The sequence below is a fragment of the Acanthochromis polyacanthus genome, chromosome 8, assembly GCF_021347895.1.
Source record: "Acanthochromis polyacanthus isolate Apoly-LR-REF ecotype Palm Island chromosome 8, KAUST_Apoly_ChrSc, whole genome shotgun sequence".
Lineage (NCBI taxonomy): Eukaryota > Metazoa > Chordata > Actinopteri > Pomacentridae > Acanthochromis > Acanthochromis polyacanthus.
The window spans coordinates 11,212,326-11,231,395 of NC_067120.1; the positions used below are offsets into that span (position 1 = coordinate 11,212,326).

General features: G+C 41.0%; 1 protein-coding gene across 13 annotated transcripts; it reads right to left on the reverse strand.

Moving 5' to 3' along the window:
- Positions 1–632: 632 nt before the first annotated feature.
- On the reverse strand, positions 633–11,979 carry tpm1 (tropomyosin 1 (alpha)). 13 transcript variants are annotated; one of them, XM_051952033.1, is made up of 10 exons: positions 11,734–11,979; positions 11,256–11,381; positions 7,512–7,645; positions 7,136–7,253; positions 6,511–6,581; positions 5,672–5,747; positions 5,407–5,469; positions 5,214–5,283; positions 4,560–4,638; positions 633–2,112 (listed from the first exon to the last, which is right to left on the reverse strand). In XM_051952033.1, the coding sequence occupies exons 1-10, from the start codon at positions 11,845–11,847 to the stop codon at positions 2,070–2,072; spliced, it is 894 nt and encodes a 297-aa protein (XP_051807993.1). In that variant the 5' UTR covers positions 11,848–11,979; the 3' UTR covers positions 633–2,069. The 13 variants fall into 13 exon arrangements, with proteins under 13 accessions (XP_051807993.1, XP_022046613.1, XP_051807992.1 ...); XM_022190921.2 differs by lacking the exon at positions 4,560–4,638 and adding an exon at positions 10,913–11,038 and having other exon boundaries at positions 633–1,524; XM_051952032.1 differs by lacking the exon at positions 11,256–11,381 and adding an exon at positions 10,913–11,038 and having other exon boundaries at positions 11,734–11,977.
- Positions 11,980–19,070: the final 7,091 nt, after the last annotated feature.

Sequence of the window (19,070 nt, forward strand, 5' to 3'; positions counted from 1 at the left end):
TTTGAGGTCATGCCAACTATTTAGCTGCTGTCAGCACAAGACACATTTTTTGTTCAAATTCCATGTCTCCACGAGCTGCATATACAATACTGTATATTGTACATGCTTGCAGTTTTGAATAGGCGGTAGAAGTCCATTTTTCTTTTTCACATGTCCACACCACTCATACAGTGTTTAACTCTAGTGGCAGCTACTGAGAGAAGTCAGTCTGCAAATGTATAAGCAATGGCAGTCATAGTTTACCATAAAGTCATATATGATGAAATCTTCTATAATTGAATAACATTTCCACTGGTGCTACATGGTTTAGCTATTATTAAACCGAAGCGATAATGTCCAGTAGCTGCAGTGAACCAAAGAAACACATGACAATGTTTATCCTGAGCTTGAACTCAAATTGAAGGTCATGAACAACTGAGCCAAAAGTAATGCAATAAAACTGCAAACTGAACAAATCTCCACTTGTGCTGGAAGTTTAACACATTCTCCAGATCTGTGAGAAAAGATTAAGTTTATACATTTTTTTTTCCTTTATACTGCATTGTGCTTCATTCCCTCTTCCCCAAACCTTTAATTTAGATCACCTCTGTAATAAATAAAAAGGCAACAGATGCACCATGAACAAAGTTAGAAAACTTTCAAAACGTGCTTTTATTTATATTCATAATTTGTACATTTCAGTTATGATAAACACTTGAAACATCTACATTAAAACAATGCTAAAACAATGCACGACCAGTTGACAGAAAACATACTCCACAGACAAGATGAAAAAATTTTGTACCATGATTTTAAACAAAATTAGAAAGAACATACTGTAAGGAGTTAGCATCTTCTTCACTGCTCAACAATACAGTAGCACCAGTATACACACTGACAGGCATAGCCAATGTATACTTAGACTTGTGATTTTTTTTAAATTGGGGTAGGGAGTCTAATGTGTATTTTTTTAAACATAGTTTGTAAATATGCATAATGATGAGGTTTTTCTAAGTGCAAAATTTCTCCACTTTGTCCTTTGGTATGTGCATAATCAAGGTGGAATGGAAAAGTACCAGATCAGCTTCAGTACAGATGTAGAAAACAATTTTTGTAACCAGTGGCACGTTATTTCACCAGATGACTTGTAAAAAAAAAAAAAATGCAAAAAACAAACAAAAAAAAAACATCTCAAGGATTGCAAAAGGCAGACATGAAAACTGGCTTGCACAAACAATTGTGTTTCTCAGTTTAAGCTTCAACAAAGGGAATGGTTAAGCTTTGCTTCCTCTTAGCTTTGCTCCTTGGTTGAGTTCCGCTGAAGGCAGGACGGTGCAATAAGAATAGCATCTGGCTGTTTATTCTCCACCATTGACAAGGTACGAGAAGAGGGGTTTACGGTAAGCAAGGTGCAAGTACAAAAAGCCAAAAACCACAGTGTGTGTGGGGTCAGCCTGTGCTTTCACAAATTATTCAGTTCCATTAGAGTCTGGTCCAGCATCTGGTGCATATCGAGGTTCTCTTCTTTAGCATGTGACAGTTTCTCTGTTAGGGCATCAAATGAAGACATTTTAATCTCACACAGGCCAGCACAAGTGAGTCAGGTGGTTAGCTTGCATTAATAATCAAGCCTGCTACATCATTCAGCTCAGTTGTTACATCTGAGTGTTTTTTTTTTAAACCGGAGCTACACAGCACTGACAGAAAACAAGAGAAACACACTGAATGAACAAGCTCATATTATGATATGCAAGCAACCATGCAAATCTACAACACTGACATACATAAACAGAACAACAACCTACAAAAAATGATTATTAAGTAATGTTATATTACAGTATTGATGTTATGATGCTAAACTAAGACTTGAAAATGAAATATTCAAGATAATCCCTGATTTTCACTGTTTTAAATACACGTCCACCAACAGCAACACAAATTTCAGGCAGTGCAGGCATCGTACACGGACAATGCAAACGGAGGAGCTTTGGATCTTACACTGGATCAGATTGTCTCACACATGTTAAAAACAGACAAACAGATTCAACATTCACACAAGTTAGTCCTCATTCAAGGCCACACGCAGTTCATTATTGAGTAGGCGGTTTTTCTCGAGTTGCCGGTAGAGGTGATCTTTGCAGTCAGAAAGCAAGGTGAAAAACAGAGAGGACAGGAAATCAGAGAAAAATGGGAAACGAGAAAGCGCAATGTCTTCTGACACCTACCTTCTCTAGAATAGGTCATTGAAGACACTTTAAATCTTCTTATAACACAGTGAAAATATCTGAATGGCTCTTAAATAACAATCAAAAAAGCATTTTACTCTAATTTTTGAGATTAAGCTTTGGCAGCCGTTTGAGATTTTTATCTGCAAAGGGTAAAGTAAGCCAGGACAGTGTGTAAAGTAAACACAAAGGACGGAGGATGAGTTGATTAAACCCAGAAAAAGGAAACACAGCATTAACAATTGATCCTAAAATAAAATCCTGGATAATGTGGAAATAGAAAAAAATAACAGATTCAATCGCAGTTGTGTCTGTCTGTCATAATATCCACTAAAACATCTTTGCATATGCTTAAATGTCAGCCAATCAGCAGTCTGAGGTTGGTCTCTTGTTTAAAAGACATTAAGGATGTGACCCAACCACAGTTCTGAAGTCTCAAATCACACACACCAGAAAAGTGCTCACTTCTCTTTGTATTTCTGTGTCTGAATTTATTGCAATGGCTGTAATAAAACAGACTCAGAACGTGTCACTGTATATTTATTTCAATATATGACAGGATACTGTGTATCATACAAAGCCCGTTTGTCATAATCACTGATATCCTCCAGTTTTTCCAGCACCAGATAATGTTCAACAACACTTACATACTGTTCTGTATTTCCACCCATCACTCTGCTTTACCACAATCTTCCTGATAACAATCAGCACCAATTCCCACCATTTCTCACATCCTTCCTATTCGTTACTCCTGTCAGGATACTACATGTTGCAAAGTGCTCGCTTCACTCACTCTCAAAAGACAACTCGGCTCAGCTTTTAGTCAAGCACCTTTAGTTCCTCTAGGTTCTTGTGCTCACAGCACTACGGCGATATTTCTAATATCTCAGCTTCACAGATCAATATTTGAAGAAAATAAAAAGAACATTCCAAAGAATGAGTTAGCGGGAGCTAATGGTTTGATGAGATGCAGAAACAAAATCAGTAACATAACTTAAAATGAAGGCTTCCTGGTTTTATTAGAGCCACTTGAAAATAAATAGAAATTAAAAAGAAAAAAACAGGACAGAGTAAAGAGATACAGCTTACATAGAAGGAAGGACGTTTATTTTTTACACAACGCAGAAAGATTCTAGGATTCTGTACAAGTGATGGGATGCAATTAACGTTGACATGAGGATGAAAACATGAGGAGGAAAGGAAAGCGAAGACAGAGAGGGAAGGGGAAATGGAGAGAAGGCTGGTGAGAGCAGACAGATGCCACTCAGCCGGCAGGAGGCGTCGTTGATGAGGTGTAAACAATTTATCTGTGTGGAAGAGAAGAAGTACAGTGAACCAGGGGGGTCGGCGTGGGTCCTACGGAAATCTGAGATGCGCACCACAATACACCAGAACCACAAGAGTCACGGCACGGCACTACAAAATCCACAATACACAAAGGAAATGCATTGTGTACGTTTGAACACACTCGCAAACACAAAGTGGAGGTCGGAGCAACTCCTCTGATTACATCAAGACCTTCCTGCTGACACAAAGTGCAGCACTGGACTGACGGACAGACGTGGTGCTCCGCGTTAATCTCCAACAGAACCACCGAAGACGGACGGACAACACTTAATTTAGCATCACTGGGAGCTTGGCCCCGGTGATGCTAAATTATGACAGCTAACCTTTAGCCGGTATGATGACACATCAAAGGGGGGTCTCACAAACACACATGGGGCCTTTCTTCTGGGCAGAAGTAGACCATATTAGTAGAAGAGGAAAAGGGAAACGCTGGACATAACCTTGAGTTACAGCGAGTGAAAACAGATGAATTGAAATGCTTCCTGAATACAGTCTTAGACATTTCAATAGACAACCTGCATGCTCAGGATGTCAAAATAGCATGTGAAGACAGCAGTGTATCATCTCACAAAATGAACATTGATTACTTTTCACATATTAAGTAATGCAACACATAACTGCATCAGCTAAAAATGAAAACAGAAACCACAACTTCAGTTCTGTTTACAGCACTGGCACCAATGATACTGATGCAAAGGGCATACAGTATCATCACACTAACGAAGGTATATGAATGTAGGTCACTTAGTGAGTTGTAATTATTGCATAGGGGCTTCAAATACACAGACAGGGGATACCGCAATGTCTGTTTTAAAACATTAGACTATATAAAAACATAGCTGCATAAGTATGTGAAGTGTAGTAACGGATAAAAGAGGTGAATGTAATAGTTCTAGTGAGTAAAAGTATGCATATGGGAGACAAAGGAGGAGAGGCAGCTGGTGTGGAGAGGTGCAGGGGAGCGGAGGCTGCTGGCGGAACAAGCAGGTGCGGCAAGTTGAAAATTACATGGAAGTCATGTCGTTGAGGGCGTGGTCCAGCTCCTCGCTGATGGCCTTGTACTTCAGTTTCTGGGCATACAACTCATCTATTGGTGGGCCAGGGGTGAAGTGAGGGGGAGGGTGGTGAAGTGAGAGAGAGAGCAAAGGTGGAGGAGCACATGACGAGGTGAAAGGTGAAGCATCCAGAGCCATAGAGAAGGCAGAGGGGAAGACAGGGAGAGATGATAGAAGAGTTGAAAACAAAAAGGAAAAGAGGAAAACAAAGTTATACCAGAAAAATGATAGAATGGAAGTGCAAAAAAAGTAAGGGTCAGTTCCTCAGCACCATCGAGAAATGGGCTGTATTTCACTGCCATATCGCTGTCAGCCTTTATCTCTCACTATGGCTCCTTGAACACTCAGTAATCATCTACGCTGGATTGCCTTTCCTACCTTGGAACTCAAAAGCAAACCAGCTAGATTTAATAGAGAGAGGATCAGAACAGAGTAAGATGCTGTCTGAAAAAAGAGCCGCGATGAAATTAAGAGGGGAGCTGAAAAGAGTTCAGGAGGAAAGCCAAGAATGTGCTAAGCAGATTTTTTATTTCGCACATCACTGACACAATAAACATTTCAAAATAACCAGAGTTGCATTCTGAGTTCAGAGGTGAAAAAAACATACCTTCCAAGTCATCAATGGTCTTCTCAAGCTTGGCTACTGATCTCTCAGCGAACTCAGCACGAGTCTCAGCCTGCATTCCAGAGACAGATTTATGAGTCAGTCCAACAACTTGAGCTGTGATACACCACCAGTGATTTGTATACATCAGCCCAGATTCAGGCTGCAACCCCAGATAAGGCAGTGTAAAATTTACCTCCTTCAGCTTATCAGTGAGGACCTTGATCTCCTCCTCATACTTGTCCTCCTTCTGTGAGTACTGTGGGCCAAAAACAATGACGAGGAGTCAAGACTATGGGCATGGAGTCAAACACTGGACAGTGTATTCAAACTGATACCACACATGTTTTACAGCATTTACAGAGACGAGTATGAAATAAAACTGAAGTGAGGAGACTCGACTCCCCGGGCTCTTCTGTTTCCCATCCATCAAGTCTGTCGGGAAGCTGAGGTGCACTTACCTTCTCAGCCTGGGCCTCCAGTGACTTCAGGTTGTTGGTCACAGTTTTCAACTCTTCCTCAAGCTCAGAGCATTTGCTGGTGTTTTAGACAAAGGGATGAAGTTGCCAAGGACAAGAAGAGGGAGAGGGAGGAAAAGGAGGGAAACAAGGATGGAGAAAAGCAGAGAGGTGGAAAACACAAAACAGGTCGAGGGAAAGTAGAAAGAGAGGGAGAGGAAACAAAACAAGTAAGAACTACAGGGAATATACAAGGAAGGAACCCAAAGTGCCCTAAAAGTGCCTTAACAGAGCAGGAATGTGAGAATAGCTCCATTCACAGAGTAGTGAAATTAATAATTTAGGTAATGACATTTCAGCATTTGCTTCTCTTAAATGTAAGGTGTTATTCTTGCACAGCCCGTGCCATGTTAGGCCTGAAACTGTCTCATAAACCCAAAACAAAAGAGCATAAAAGAAGGAAAAGAACAAGCACAGCGAGCAGAGCAGAGCAGAGCAGAGGCAGCACGAGCCATTCAAAGATAATACAAGTGTGTGTTAGCTTTTGTTTGTAGTACCTGTGCGACTGAGGATTTTAGTGATTTCATGCTTTGCTCCAAAACGCTTAGCTCATCCTCCATTCTTCGAGCACGCCTGTTAGTGGGTGTGGCGCACGTGTGCAAGCCAGAACCATTCAAACCACGACGAGCATGCAAATAATCGGCACATACAGTGAGAACACAGAGCACAGTTTAAATGGAAAAAAAAGTCCCATACTCGTATTGTGTATTAGTGCTCAAAGCTTTCAGAATGTTTGCACATGCACAGTGTACGTTTGGATATGTAAAAGTGAAACTTCTCACCCTTCTGACAGCTCAGCGCGCTCCTCTGTACGCTCAAGATCACCCTCAATGATGACCAGCTTACGGGCGACCTTTAGGTGCAGCACAACAAGGTGTTAGATATTGACAAATACTTTATAAATGTGACACTGTTCACTGACATTAGAGTCAAAGTGGTCCAAGTCAACTCTAATGTGCCAGGAATCAATACTTCTACCCTGAGGATATATTTACCAAAATATTTGACTATAGTCATCATATGTGTTATGTATGTAACTTATTTAAATATTTATCTGTGACAAATACATTAACAAACACCTATATCTGCTTGCAGCCACACTATAGTGTGTTTTAAACAAATGTTTATACCCCACACAAACAAGGTGAAGGCAGATGTCGGACTGAAAATTTCAAAAGTGTTGCTATAATTACACATATATGGGTAAAACTGCCATATAATCATGACTGTGAACATACTGGATTACATAAAATAACAGATTATTATGTTGTGAAATGAATAACCACATTTTAGAAATCTCTAAGTGGAACAGAGTCGGTGACGGGAGCTCTGATTGCAGTAGATAAATCTGCATGTTTGGTGTGTCCAAATAGTTTAGTGGCGGCTGCCGGGGGCTGAAGAACTCGCCTCCTCATATTTGCGGTCAGCCTCCTCAGCGATGTGTTTGGCCTCTTTGAGCTGGATCTCCTGCAGCTCCATCTTCTCCTCGTCCTTCATGGCCCTGTTCTCAATGACCTTCATGCCTCTGTGTGACGGAACAAACAGTCAAGGGATGTTAGGAATCAGGAGCTGAGATGTGACAGACTGCCTGAGGATACAGATATCCGATGAACGGTAACAGCGGCTAGTAAATCTTTAATATAGTCGAAGGGCGAATGGATTATTGCTTTCTTATATGAAAGAGGCTGAATAACTGCCTGTGCCCCTTACAAAATGATAGAAACATAGTCACATAGTCTCTCTGAATGAGAGTAAAATGACAAAAACCAGAGGTTTGACCCACCTCTCGCTCTCATCTGCGGCCTTCTCAGCCTCCTCCAGCTTGGTCAGAGCTGTGGCAAGACGCTCCTGAGCACGATCCAACTCCTCCTCAACCAGCTGGATACGTCTGTTAAGGGAAGCGACATCTCCCTCAGCCTAAGAGAAGGAGAACAGCACGTCAGGAAAACTTGGAGATCGCCATTTTTAACACATGACCTGGAAATCGCATGACTCCACACAGATTGTAAGTCAGCCCAAAGAAAACAGACGTTATACATGATTTGATCAGGTGTCTTAGTGGTGCACTCAAATATTGTTTAATGTCCAATGGGAGGGATGCAATCATACTTATTAAAAAAGTGTTTCCATGAGCCACCTGTTGGGAAAAGCCCTCCCAGCAGATTTCCCAGCGCTCCTCACTGACTATGTATAATGATAATGATAACATCCCAGACTGACAGAGGGTTGAACACTGCGCCTCATTACTGGGCCCCTGAGAGAACATTAACAAGGCCTGAGTCAAAGGGCCTGACAGAATTACTGAATAGTGAAAATGACTAATCACATGCTACACACAGAGAAGGCTCCCTGGGAAGTTTACAACTCTGTGAGACATGTAAATGTGATTTAACTGCTCCACGTTGGGAGTTGCGTAATAATGCGAAATGAAAAAAGGGCAGGCCTGTTGGTATTCAAACCCGATTGTACTTCTGCTTTCTCATGACTGCTCAGCAGGTATGAGACTCGACTGCCCTGTGAAATGCACAGTAAAAAAGAGGATACACGTACTAGAGGTTTGTCTGAAAAGACAAAGGACCTTTTAGGTCATGTGTGCAGAGCTGAACCACAGTGCATCAAGAGGGTTTTGAAGAATCGAGAAACTGAAGCAACTGGATCAGCTGTTTTTGTGGCTGATTATCACAAAACTACAAACTGTTAGACTGAGCCTGTGATGAACTGTGGCTGCTTCGAGCCTGTGCACAAACATTTCTCTCTCGTCCACATTAACTGCCGCTTTGTGGCTGTGAAAACCTATTGTCCTTATAAGGGCAAGTCAAAGAGCAGGGGCTCACTGTTCACTGTGCGCACTGGCACCTTAAGTGTTGCCACAGTTTAGTTGCAACTTCCTGCTTGTTGAAAAAACAATTCATTCAAATATTTTGGCCTTGTGCTGGAGTGTGCTGCACGGTGGAATTAACGGAACCGCCTGAAAAGCAGGTTGACAAGTGCATCAGAAAATAGGAAACAAAGTAGGGGGGGAGTGGAGGCAACACCTCGATCCTCTGTTCCACAGTGGCTCAACTGTGAAGGCATCAGAGGCCTAACGTTGCCAATTATAAGCGCTTAGCAGCAGCAGCAGGAGACTCTCAGAGCCTCATCTGAGACTTGTGGTGGCAGCACATGGAGGCAAAACAGCTCAGCTTCCTCCGCGGCGATGCGTAACGAGAAAATCCCGCTACTTCAATGCGTAATCGCTCCAAACTAAATGAATTAAACAAACAAACAAAAGCCTTCAAAAGTGTAATACGTCTGTAAACATGCTTACTTGTTCCCTGGCTTTCCTCTGCTCAAGCAACTCCCTCTGTAACCTCTCGGCTCTCTCTTCAGCACCGTCTGCCTGATCTTGTAAGGTTTTGATTTTTCGTTTGACTGCCTCCAACGACGTAGCTCCGGCCATTATTATTATTTTTCTCTTTACTCTGCTACTGTATTTAATTTAGAAAAATCCGGAGCTACAGTCCGAGCACAGTTTCCGAGAAATTGACAAGAAAACGAGATGACGTCCGTGATGGTGCTGAAGGCTGCGTAAAGACGAGGCAGCACAGTGCGCAAGCTTTCTGGAGACGCACCGTGCAGCGCCTGTGGTTATCCAGGAAGTACCGCTTATTTCTGAGCAGGCTCTGAAAAAAATTCACATTGTGCAGGCTTGTTCAGAGATTTGCAACGCGGAAATCTTCAGCACGGGGTTGTAAAATAATAAAATGTGACGAAATTGAATTGATGCAAAACAACAATGAATGTTTAATGATAGGAACACACCCAGTCTGACAGCTGCTGCGATCATGATGCTGGATGAACGGAGCTGCAGCGCCCTCTGCGGGTCATCTGGGAGCCTTACATACGTGGCAGTGAAATATTTTTGAGGCCATTCAATGCACTGAATGCTATAATTACAGGCTGCGTTTGAAAGTTTGCAAATATCACAGAACAGCGCAGTCCAAAAATAAGAAAAGTGGGTAAAAAACAAGGCTATAAAAACACTAAGTAGTAGTTAAACCCATTTGATCTTTCCAGCCCTGCTCAAACTTTACTGTAGGAATATTAAAAATAAAAGAAGTCTACAGCTATGTATAGGAAATACAAAACAAGTGTGATAGAATACAGCTCAGTAGACTGTGACGCTCTTTGGCCTAAGTCCCTCTTTGTGATCCAATTAAAGGATTATTACAACTGTTTTTCCCCTCAGAGGGCCGCTTACTGCAACCTGATTCCTCTGGTTTGACTCTTGTCTCTTGAACTTGGACGTCACCCTGATTCTGTCATTAATGGGGCTCTTGTGGTGTGCATGAGGACGCAAAGTGTATTTAGTCTTCTCCAGGTCGCAACCTTTAAATGCCAAATCTAAATTCTTGGCATAGTTTGTCTGTCTTGTAGCCTCCTTATCCAAAAGGGAAGAAAACACTGGAGTGACAAATGCATTTAAACAGAGATCATTTGTTGAATTATCTGTAAATAAACTGAATGTGTGTTGTTGTTTTTTTTCTAATTAGCCTGGAATAATGGCCTGGGAGGTTTTGATGGGAAACAGTGTTTTTCCCTGTGGTAAGCAGAGAGCGCAGTCTGCAGATGTGAGCTCTATCTTGACCATATAAAGCAGTGGGCTATATTTATCCAGGCGCTTGCTCTCTGAGCTCTTGGGAAGACTGCACATTAGAGCTACTTCCCTTATCACTGTGGAAAAAAAGACCTATAAGACTGGACAGATCTGGGTCTAAAACACAAGAAATCCACAATATAGCTTCCAATAGTGTTTGATTCAGACAGTAGAGGGGGATTTAGTTTAAAATAAGTAATGTTTGCTTCAGTTAAATGCCAAATTTGAGTTTCTTTGGGCTGACTTGTGATTGTGCATGTGATCCTTGGAAAAAACAGTTCAACAATGACTGGATGAGCAAAAAAAAAAAAAAGTCATTTTGGAGTTTTCCAGGATGGGCAGTGGCACCAAATTCACCCATCCTAACAATAAACACATAAATAAATAAAATAATAATAAATAATTTCAGGGATAACAGATGAAATTTGAAAAGTTGTCTTTCTCAGGGGTGTTGAACTGTCGTTTCCCTTAATGAGGTGACAGAATGAAGGTGTGAGGAAGCGTGTTTGTGCAGGAAAGGTGCCATTGTGAGTCCCTTCCTTACTTACATCGGTGGCTTTCTTCTCAGCCAGCTCAAGTTTCTCCTGGGCATCTTTAAGAGCCTCAGAGTACTTGTCCAACTCATCCTCAGTTCCCTTCAGCTTCTTCTGCAGAGCTACCAAATCGTCCTCAAGCTTGAGTGTTTTTCAGTGTAGCACAGTTTCAGAGGTGATCAGCGGAGAGACGGAGGTGCGTGAGCGCGCAAAGGCGCAGGAGCGCGTAAAGGGAGAGAGACCCAGGACAGGACAGGACAGGACAGGACAGGACAGGACAGGACAGGACAGGACAGGGGAAAGAGAGAGAGAGAGAGGAAAAAGGTTAGGGAAGCTCATGCATTTCAGGTTCAGATACCTTGGTGGCGACTTCCTCAGCAGTCAGAAGTTTTTCCTCAGCAGTTTGGAACTCCTCAAACACTTTATCTCTTTCGTCTTCAGTAACACGCAATTTCTTTTCCATCTCTCTTATTTCGTCCTCTAACTACACATGCATATGAAGAAATTGTAAAGTTAAACAGAATATAAAATGAACATGCAATTTTTCAACCAAAATCGCGATCTTTAATTTACATTTTCTAAACATTAGCACATTTTCTAGGCTATATTCACATCCAATTGCTAATCATCCACTTCAACATAAATAAAATGAAATAGCAAAAAAACGACGGGTTACTCTTAATTTAATCCTTAATTGGGATTTTCCGTGAAAATAATTAATCCGTCTTTAGGAGGCGATCCATTTAATTTGCAGCAGCTTTATACTGCTTCTGGTGTTCCTGCTTTTTCTATCGATCTTTGGGGTTTTCCACAAAAGAAAAAAAAAATCAGCCGACCTGTTTGCTTCTGTCCTCAGCTGCTTTCTTGTCTGACTCGGCCTGCTCAGCTCTGTCCAAGGCATTCTCCTTGTCGAGCTTGAGCATCTGCATCTTCTTCTTGATGGCATCCATGGCTGCTTATTACTGCACCAACAAAACGTCCAAATGAAAACCAAGGAGAGAGCGGGAGAGAGGGGCTTAGGGCGTCTGTGCCTAACTGAACGCAAAGCTGGAGTGCAGACTCTGCCTGACTCTGCCTTGTCAAATATGTACTTTCAAAGGGGGGGTGACTGGATTCCTTTGGACATCCAATACTTTTTTGGAGGAGGCGTGTGTGGGTGCTCGGGCGTTTTTCTAAGGCTCTGCTTGGCGATTCGTTCCTCATAAACATTTGACTTTTGATACGCCTTTATATGGGGTGTGACATGTAGGCATGCTCCCACGGAAAGGCTTCCTCGTGGTAAAGTAACAGAACCCATTTAATGTGCAGAGAAGATGCAGGTGAAGAGCTTTTTAACCGAATTAGCACATCTCACAACCTCTCCTCGACTTGAAGTGTGTGTTATCACCTTGACTTTTGTGGCTCTTGTTTTTGCTGGCTTTCTAGTATTCACTGAAAGTGTTTCTGATCATTTCACATGTTCACCCATGTCTCCTTTTGCCCTCAGACAGGCTCTAAGTGGGACCACAGTCAGCTGCACTAACAGTCTGATCAAGCTTTTGCCCACTTGCAGCCACTGGTGTCTCTTTATCTCTGTCTGAGTGTGTTTGGGTGGGTGTTCCCCTGGGTTAAGTTGTAGTGGCTCGAGGCGAAGTGTGTTGTATGAGAGGAGATGCTTTCGGTAAGCCAAGCAAGCCCTAGAGGCATTGTTCACAGTCTGTGGGGCTCAACAAGTGTTTACCTGATAATGTATCGGATATCCCCCCAGTAAACTGTTGATGTGCCATGTGCCTGTGGCAGCGCAGCATCCTGGCAGGATGTGTTTTATACAATTACAACAGCTGACTTACTCACTGGTTTGCCATTTGAGAAGTGTTAACTGTTTTTCAAACTACTAAAGCAGAATATATCATTTATGCTGTGTTTTTATTAGCACTTTTAATAAATCATGAAAAAGTAAGAGTGCACTATATTCTGTGCAACATGTTTTGTCTTTTTTAAATCCAAGTTAATTATTAGAAAAATCCCTCTGCACTGACCCCATGAAAAGTTTAAGCACACTTTGCTGCTGTGACTGAGGACACCCCAAGTGTCTTCCAGCCTCCACAAAGATCCTTAAGGATATTTTTAGGATCGCCTTCGCTTTCATGCACCTGCCTTGGTCTGTAATATGGATCCGACATGCTGTGCCAAGAGCCCAAGGTCTGATGGTATTAGATATGTCTCTTAAAATAATCCTCGTCCTCCTCAGGCTTTGGTGTGTTTTATAGATTATTGTTGCTACGCCTGGCAGAGTCGCTCGTGCTTTAAAGTTAAATAGGTTTCTCCAGGCTTTACTTAATAGGAAGTAAAATGTGACAGCAGTAGAGAATGACGAGACCAGGAATGGTGTTTACAATTTCCTCATTATAGTGCTTTGTTTTTCTCCTGCTCGTTCTGGCTTTATTTTAGGAGGAGACTGACAGGCACAGTAATAGAAAAAAGCATTTTGATAATCTAGGGCCAGCCCATGTCTTAACAGACTGCCTCTTGTATAATTGTGATGGGCAGTGCTTTCTTTTCTCTTGCTGTGGATCAAAATCAGTTGCAGGTAACACATCTGGTCACATCTCTGTTTCTCAATTTGCCTATGAGTGAAAGACAGTTTAAACTTAACACACATATAGAGAGCTTTGAAGTGTTTTCTGAGTCAACCAAAATTGTGTTACTGAATTAAGTAATTTTCTTTATGTAATGCTTAAAGTGTGCATATGAATTTACATCATGTGCTTCAAATGTGTATATTTTGCATGCAATATATACTATAATAAACATATATATGGCTGTAAATATTTCTCGATTAAATACTGCATACTGACAGTATTTTTACACTGTTTTCCACTGAAAGTAAAATCTTTGTTCTTCCGGATTTGCAATGTGATCTTAATGATCCTAAACCTTAATTTGAATGCCATGCTGGATTCCCTGTGGCATTCTGGGAATGAAAAGAAGCTCCCCTATGACGTTTTTCTTTAACATATTGGCACTGTAAAAATAACCCAGGGTCCAGTTGTTTTGATTGAAGTCCAGATATTATTGAAAAGATACTGTGTTCCAAAGTAAATTCCACTGGAAAACTACAGGTACTATCACATGAAGACAGAGCAAGAGGATATAAATTATAGTCAGGGTTTCTTTCATTTACGTATTATGAGAAAACCAAAAGCTCTTTCAATATTTAAGGCTTAAGGCTCATAAGAAAGCCACCACAACGCCATGCTTTTTCATGGCTGCTGAAGAAGAAGAAGGAAAAAAAGACCTAGACATATAATTTTGTGCTCTTTGGAAAAAAAATTAATCGGTTTCTCAAGCCTTTTAAATTCCTCCTACCAGAAGTGCCGATGCAAGCATTTGAAACAAGCGTAAGCGTATGTCCTACCATGTACTTTCTGTACCATTTAAAGTAGGACTAAACTGTGAAAATACATCAAATTTTAAATACGGAACTTGTAGAAACATGAGCATGAAATATTTGGGATTGTACTCTTGATATACTTTCATCTGTCACATAGTTTGTGCTGAAAACAGTGAATGCATGAGTTGATTCTAGAGACAGAAATCTTAATATTCATTCTAAAAGGTGGAAACAGCTGAGCTAAAGTAGTCCAGTTTCAGAGAATGAGGAATTCAGTGTTCACAGTTTCTCTGACTGTCAAAAACCGACTTCCTTTCAGGTAACTGTTACCCGTTTTCTGGGCGAATCTGAGATACTCTGACATGCTGGAATTCTGATCATGCCCCTGTATCATGATTCAGTTGTCTACATGAGGCGACAGCTGAGTGGACAGGTGCAGCAAGGAACAGAATTCATATTTACATCCACTATGCTGTCATAATCTTTACTTTTCACCATGTGGTAGTTTTTATGGCAGACACGGCTATAAACAAGGCTGTAAAAATGATGACACAGAGAATCATATTAAAGTATATGGTGACTGTGGGGCTGCAGAAGTATTTAAAGGGAGACTGTGAGTAAATATAGATGTAAAAAGGGGTAAAAAGCTGGGAGAATAGAAATCAGATTTCACTTTCAAATCTGGAAGTCGACAACAACTGCAGAAAAAAATCTCAGGCTTTCAGTTTTTTTAACTCTAAACATAAGGCAATATCACAGTTTGTCCTCTTTTTCCATTTAAATGACAAAGGGCAGACTTTCAAAGTGCTTTAATGCCACTACAAATTCTTATACTATAACACTGCATTAGTTAATCTGTCAGGCCACAGTGACAACCCACTATGTATATGGAATGTCCGGTTCGCCTCAGACGCCGCTTAGGGAGGAGCTGAGCTTTACTTGGCTGTTGTGCCTGAAATCATGTTTGGATAAGAGCACCCTTGGGAGAGACATTTAAGGTTCAGTCGTGGCTTAAATGTTACTACATTAGAGAAAGTATGTGTCTATCTCTGTTTCGGCTCGGACATGATGCCTGTCTGATGCACAGAATGGAAAGTTCTACCAGGAAAACATTCTAAACTGTTGGCCTTTTACCAAGGCTACGTCATTTCATGTGAAGCTATAATGTTCCAACACACAAAAGGTTATTTTCCTGCGATATTTTACCGATTGCAATAGATACAGAGCTGTGGGGACGTTTTGAGGGCGGCTCTTCCTCCATGTTGAGCCATGGAGTTAAACTCAGAAGTACAGTGCTGGCAGGCTCCTTGTCAAATACCATCTTAAGGTTTCTGCAGACATCGTGCAGATATATATAGAGAAAACATCTTAGCTCTTTGGGACGGTACCCCTGTGATTAGATAGCTCCATGCAGGGGCATAGTCATTTAGCATAGCAAAACTGGAGAGGGGGTACGGGGAGGGTGCAACCCAAGCTGTAACCCAAGCCTGGCCCATGCCCTATTGACGATGGGTTTATTCACAGTAATGTTCCACTGACATATACTGGTAGTCGTAAGATTCAAACTGGTATATTAGCAAGCACAGGTGGACTTCTAACCACAACCAGGAGAGAGACAGAAACAGCCACAGTATTTTACTTGATGGATAGTGGCAATAAGGTTGTGACACTTTGACTTGCATCGTTCTGTGTGGTGATAAATCTGTCGCTAAGGGTGTAAATCTCCCAGAATTATCCCACAGTCCGTCTTAATTCCATTTAACTTTCTGTTTAGCTAATGAGGAACTGGAAGTACAACACAACCTGATAAAAATTCACAATTTTCACCACTCCCGTCCTTAGTAATTTGACGAGGCAAATTCCGTAAGAATGAAGGTCAACTATTTCAGCTGCAGGTGCGCCATTGAAGATAGGCAGCTTTCTTCGGCTGCCAAGATTTTACTACAGTAAAAGTAGCTGCTGTTAAATGAAAGGATCTGTCATCTCTTAGGCAGACCTGTAATATATCTCTTCTTGGCCATGAATGGGGCACAAAATTTTTAGTTTAACAGCCTCTGAGTTATGCTGTAACTGACTTAAGAGAGAAAAGTAAGAAATATGGTCGGTAATAAACAGTGATATTTGATGATATGGATATTTAAAAAGCATTTTTTTAAAAATTGGATAATTATTCTTTTGAAGTTTAGTTGTAGATAGTTTCCAGAAAAGCCTCAGTGCCACTAAGAAAGCCTCTGTGACCTACTGAGACAAAACAAGCTCAACTATGGAGAAAAAAACACCACAAGTTAAATCTTCCAGTACTGCAAACACAAATGTGGGTAGAAGTCATAATGGAGGAATATTTGTGGCCTCTGCAGGGCTCCTCCCAGACAGTTTGTTTGTGTTCCCCCCTCAGATGGGGACACACAGCGAAGCGAGATTGTCAGCAATATCTGATGCTGCTCAGTCAGCCCCGACTTAAAATGGGGGGAGGCCAGCATTTGGGGGAAACTGTCACGATTCATTTCACACACATGCGAGATGCCATAATACAATACTACTATAAAATTAAATTCTCAGAAGGCCAGACATGTCATAGCACGAATACTGGAACAAAAAAAAGTCAATGTGTTGGACATTCAGCATTACAAAGCTCTCTTCGGTTAAGGAAAACAACACTTATTTGCACTTCTTGTTTATTTGTGTACGGAAGGGCAAGCCAAAAGGGATGTGCAGTAAATTATTGTTTACATGCGGTTTGAACTTCTCCCAGTTCCAGATAAGGAGTTCAGAAACTCTTCCTACAGGGATTATTGACTTAAATGCTGTCTGTCCACTGCTGTGTGAATGCTAATATCTTCACCCGCTTATATGCCAATTATTGTTTTCTGACTCTACTAATTTCAGATCTCTGTTCACAGCTTCTCAGTATCTTGAGGATAGCTCTTCAAATATTTGCCTTCAAACTTTGCCCCTCAAGTCACAGGGCTAGAAGTTTCCGTGTTTGCACACAGAGGGAAAATCTTTCATATATGTGTCCATATATGGGCCCTCTGGTGTAAGCGAGGTAGACAGAGGAGAGGGCTAACTTGCGGGGGCTTTTGTGAGGTCCAAAGGCATACTCAATATTTCTTTCCATTCCTCAGGGCTGTAAAACTTCTTGGTATGCACTTCCAGTGCAGCCACTGTTCTCCCTGTTACAGCCTGGCTGTCAGAGCTCTCTGGCACTGGGGGATGAAACAGTCGCAAGAACAGGAGGATGCTGAAAGCCTGTGGTGTTAACATTGTTCCCCTGTATTTCTAATCGCTAAATACAAATGTTTCTTATTGCATGTTTTCATAACTAAAAAAAAATCACTTAAGGGAGAGTTATTCTCAACAAAATACTTACAATTACCATTTCAGGATGGAAAAAAACTTTAAGCAGGGTTCATATCATGTTTATGAGTTCCAGACCCCAAATTGACCATAGCTTGACTGAAGAAAAGCCATAATGTGAAGTGTGTGTGAGAATCTATGTTGATGAGACATTCCAGTGTGGTTCAGAGAGGCTGTTTGAAAATTTGCAGGCTGTGTTCACTGTGACTGGGTCACAGTGGTTTCTTTGCAGTGAGGAATGCCACAGGAACCCGCAGCTTTGCGGCACCTGCATTCTTATACTAAAGCCTGTCTTTAGCCCCATGTTTGATCAGATGCCATGACGGTTTTCCTGCCAGGCTAAGACTCGCTCAGCAGCTAGGGATCTAGATAAAACAGTTGTGCATAGTCAGACATTAAACAACTGAGTGCACAGTCATGAGAATAAATAGACAGTCATCTGGTGTGGTCTGGTTAGTTCCTGCTCTGGGGCATCAGATGTCTGAGATAACAATGTACAGTACGATAAGTGGGTAATTATGCTCTGAGGCTGTCTGAAGACAACTGCTGTCAAAAGAATGGGAAAAACCAGTGGTAAATCCTTAGAGTTAAAATAACCAAAGAACCATTATGTTAATGTAAAAATGCTCCATTGGGAGTAAATTTTACATTTAAAATCCTGCTTAAAGCTGGAGTGCAGGACTTTACCATATAAATGAACACTAACCATTACATTCAAGTTAGGCATTTCCTTGCTCACACTCACAATTATGCTAGCTGTTATTACTTCCCTTATTAGCATTGCAGTTGGTCTATATAAAGTTTAAAAAGAAGTGGCAGAAGGAAAGACAACAAGAATACCAAATTAGACATAGGAGAAATGTATACTTCTTGAAGAAAATAATGAATGAAAAGACATACAAAATAATAAATATGATTCACAAATTGCAGCAAAAAGAAAATAAAGAATGTTGGAAGACATTGCAATGAAAATAAATTAAAGTCTAGAAACATTCAGTTTCTTTATTTTTTCATCATGAACTGAGACATGTTGTGGTTAAGATGGAGTCAGATGTTCATTAAGTTTGTTTTTAATACTTTGGTTGCTGGCCTTTTGTGCAACTATTTATCTTACTTTAAGAGATTCTCAAAGCATAAGATAAGGAGAAACCCTTAATTTTTTAAGAGAACATTTTAAGAACATTTTGAGGAAAAGAATGAAGTTTTTTTTGTTTTTATTTTAATAAAACCTCGAGCCAGACTTTAAGAAAAACCTTAACTTAAGATGTTTTGTACAACTGGTCCCAGCTCCTCCTTGATCCTCCGAAGGATAAAACAACTATAGCTAAAATGGTTCTGTTTCTGGACAAACTAAAGATGTTTACAGCATCTCTCAGCTTTCAAAGATGGCAAAGGCACCTCTTCCTTTACCTGGCTTGGCTGAAGAATTACAGTAAATGACAA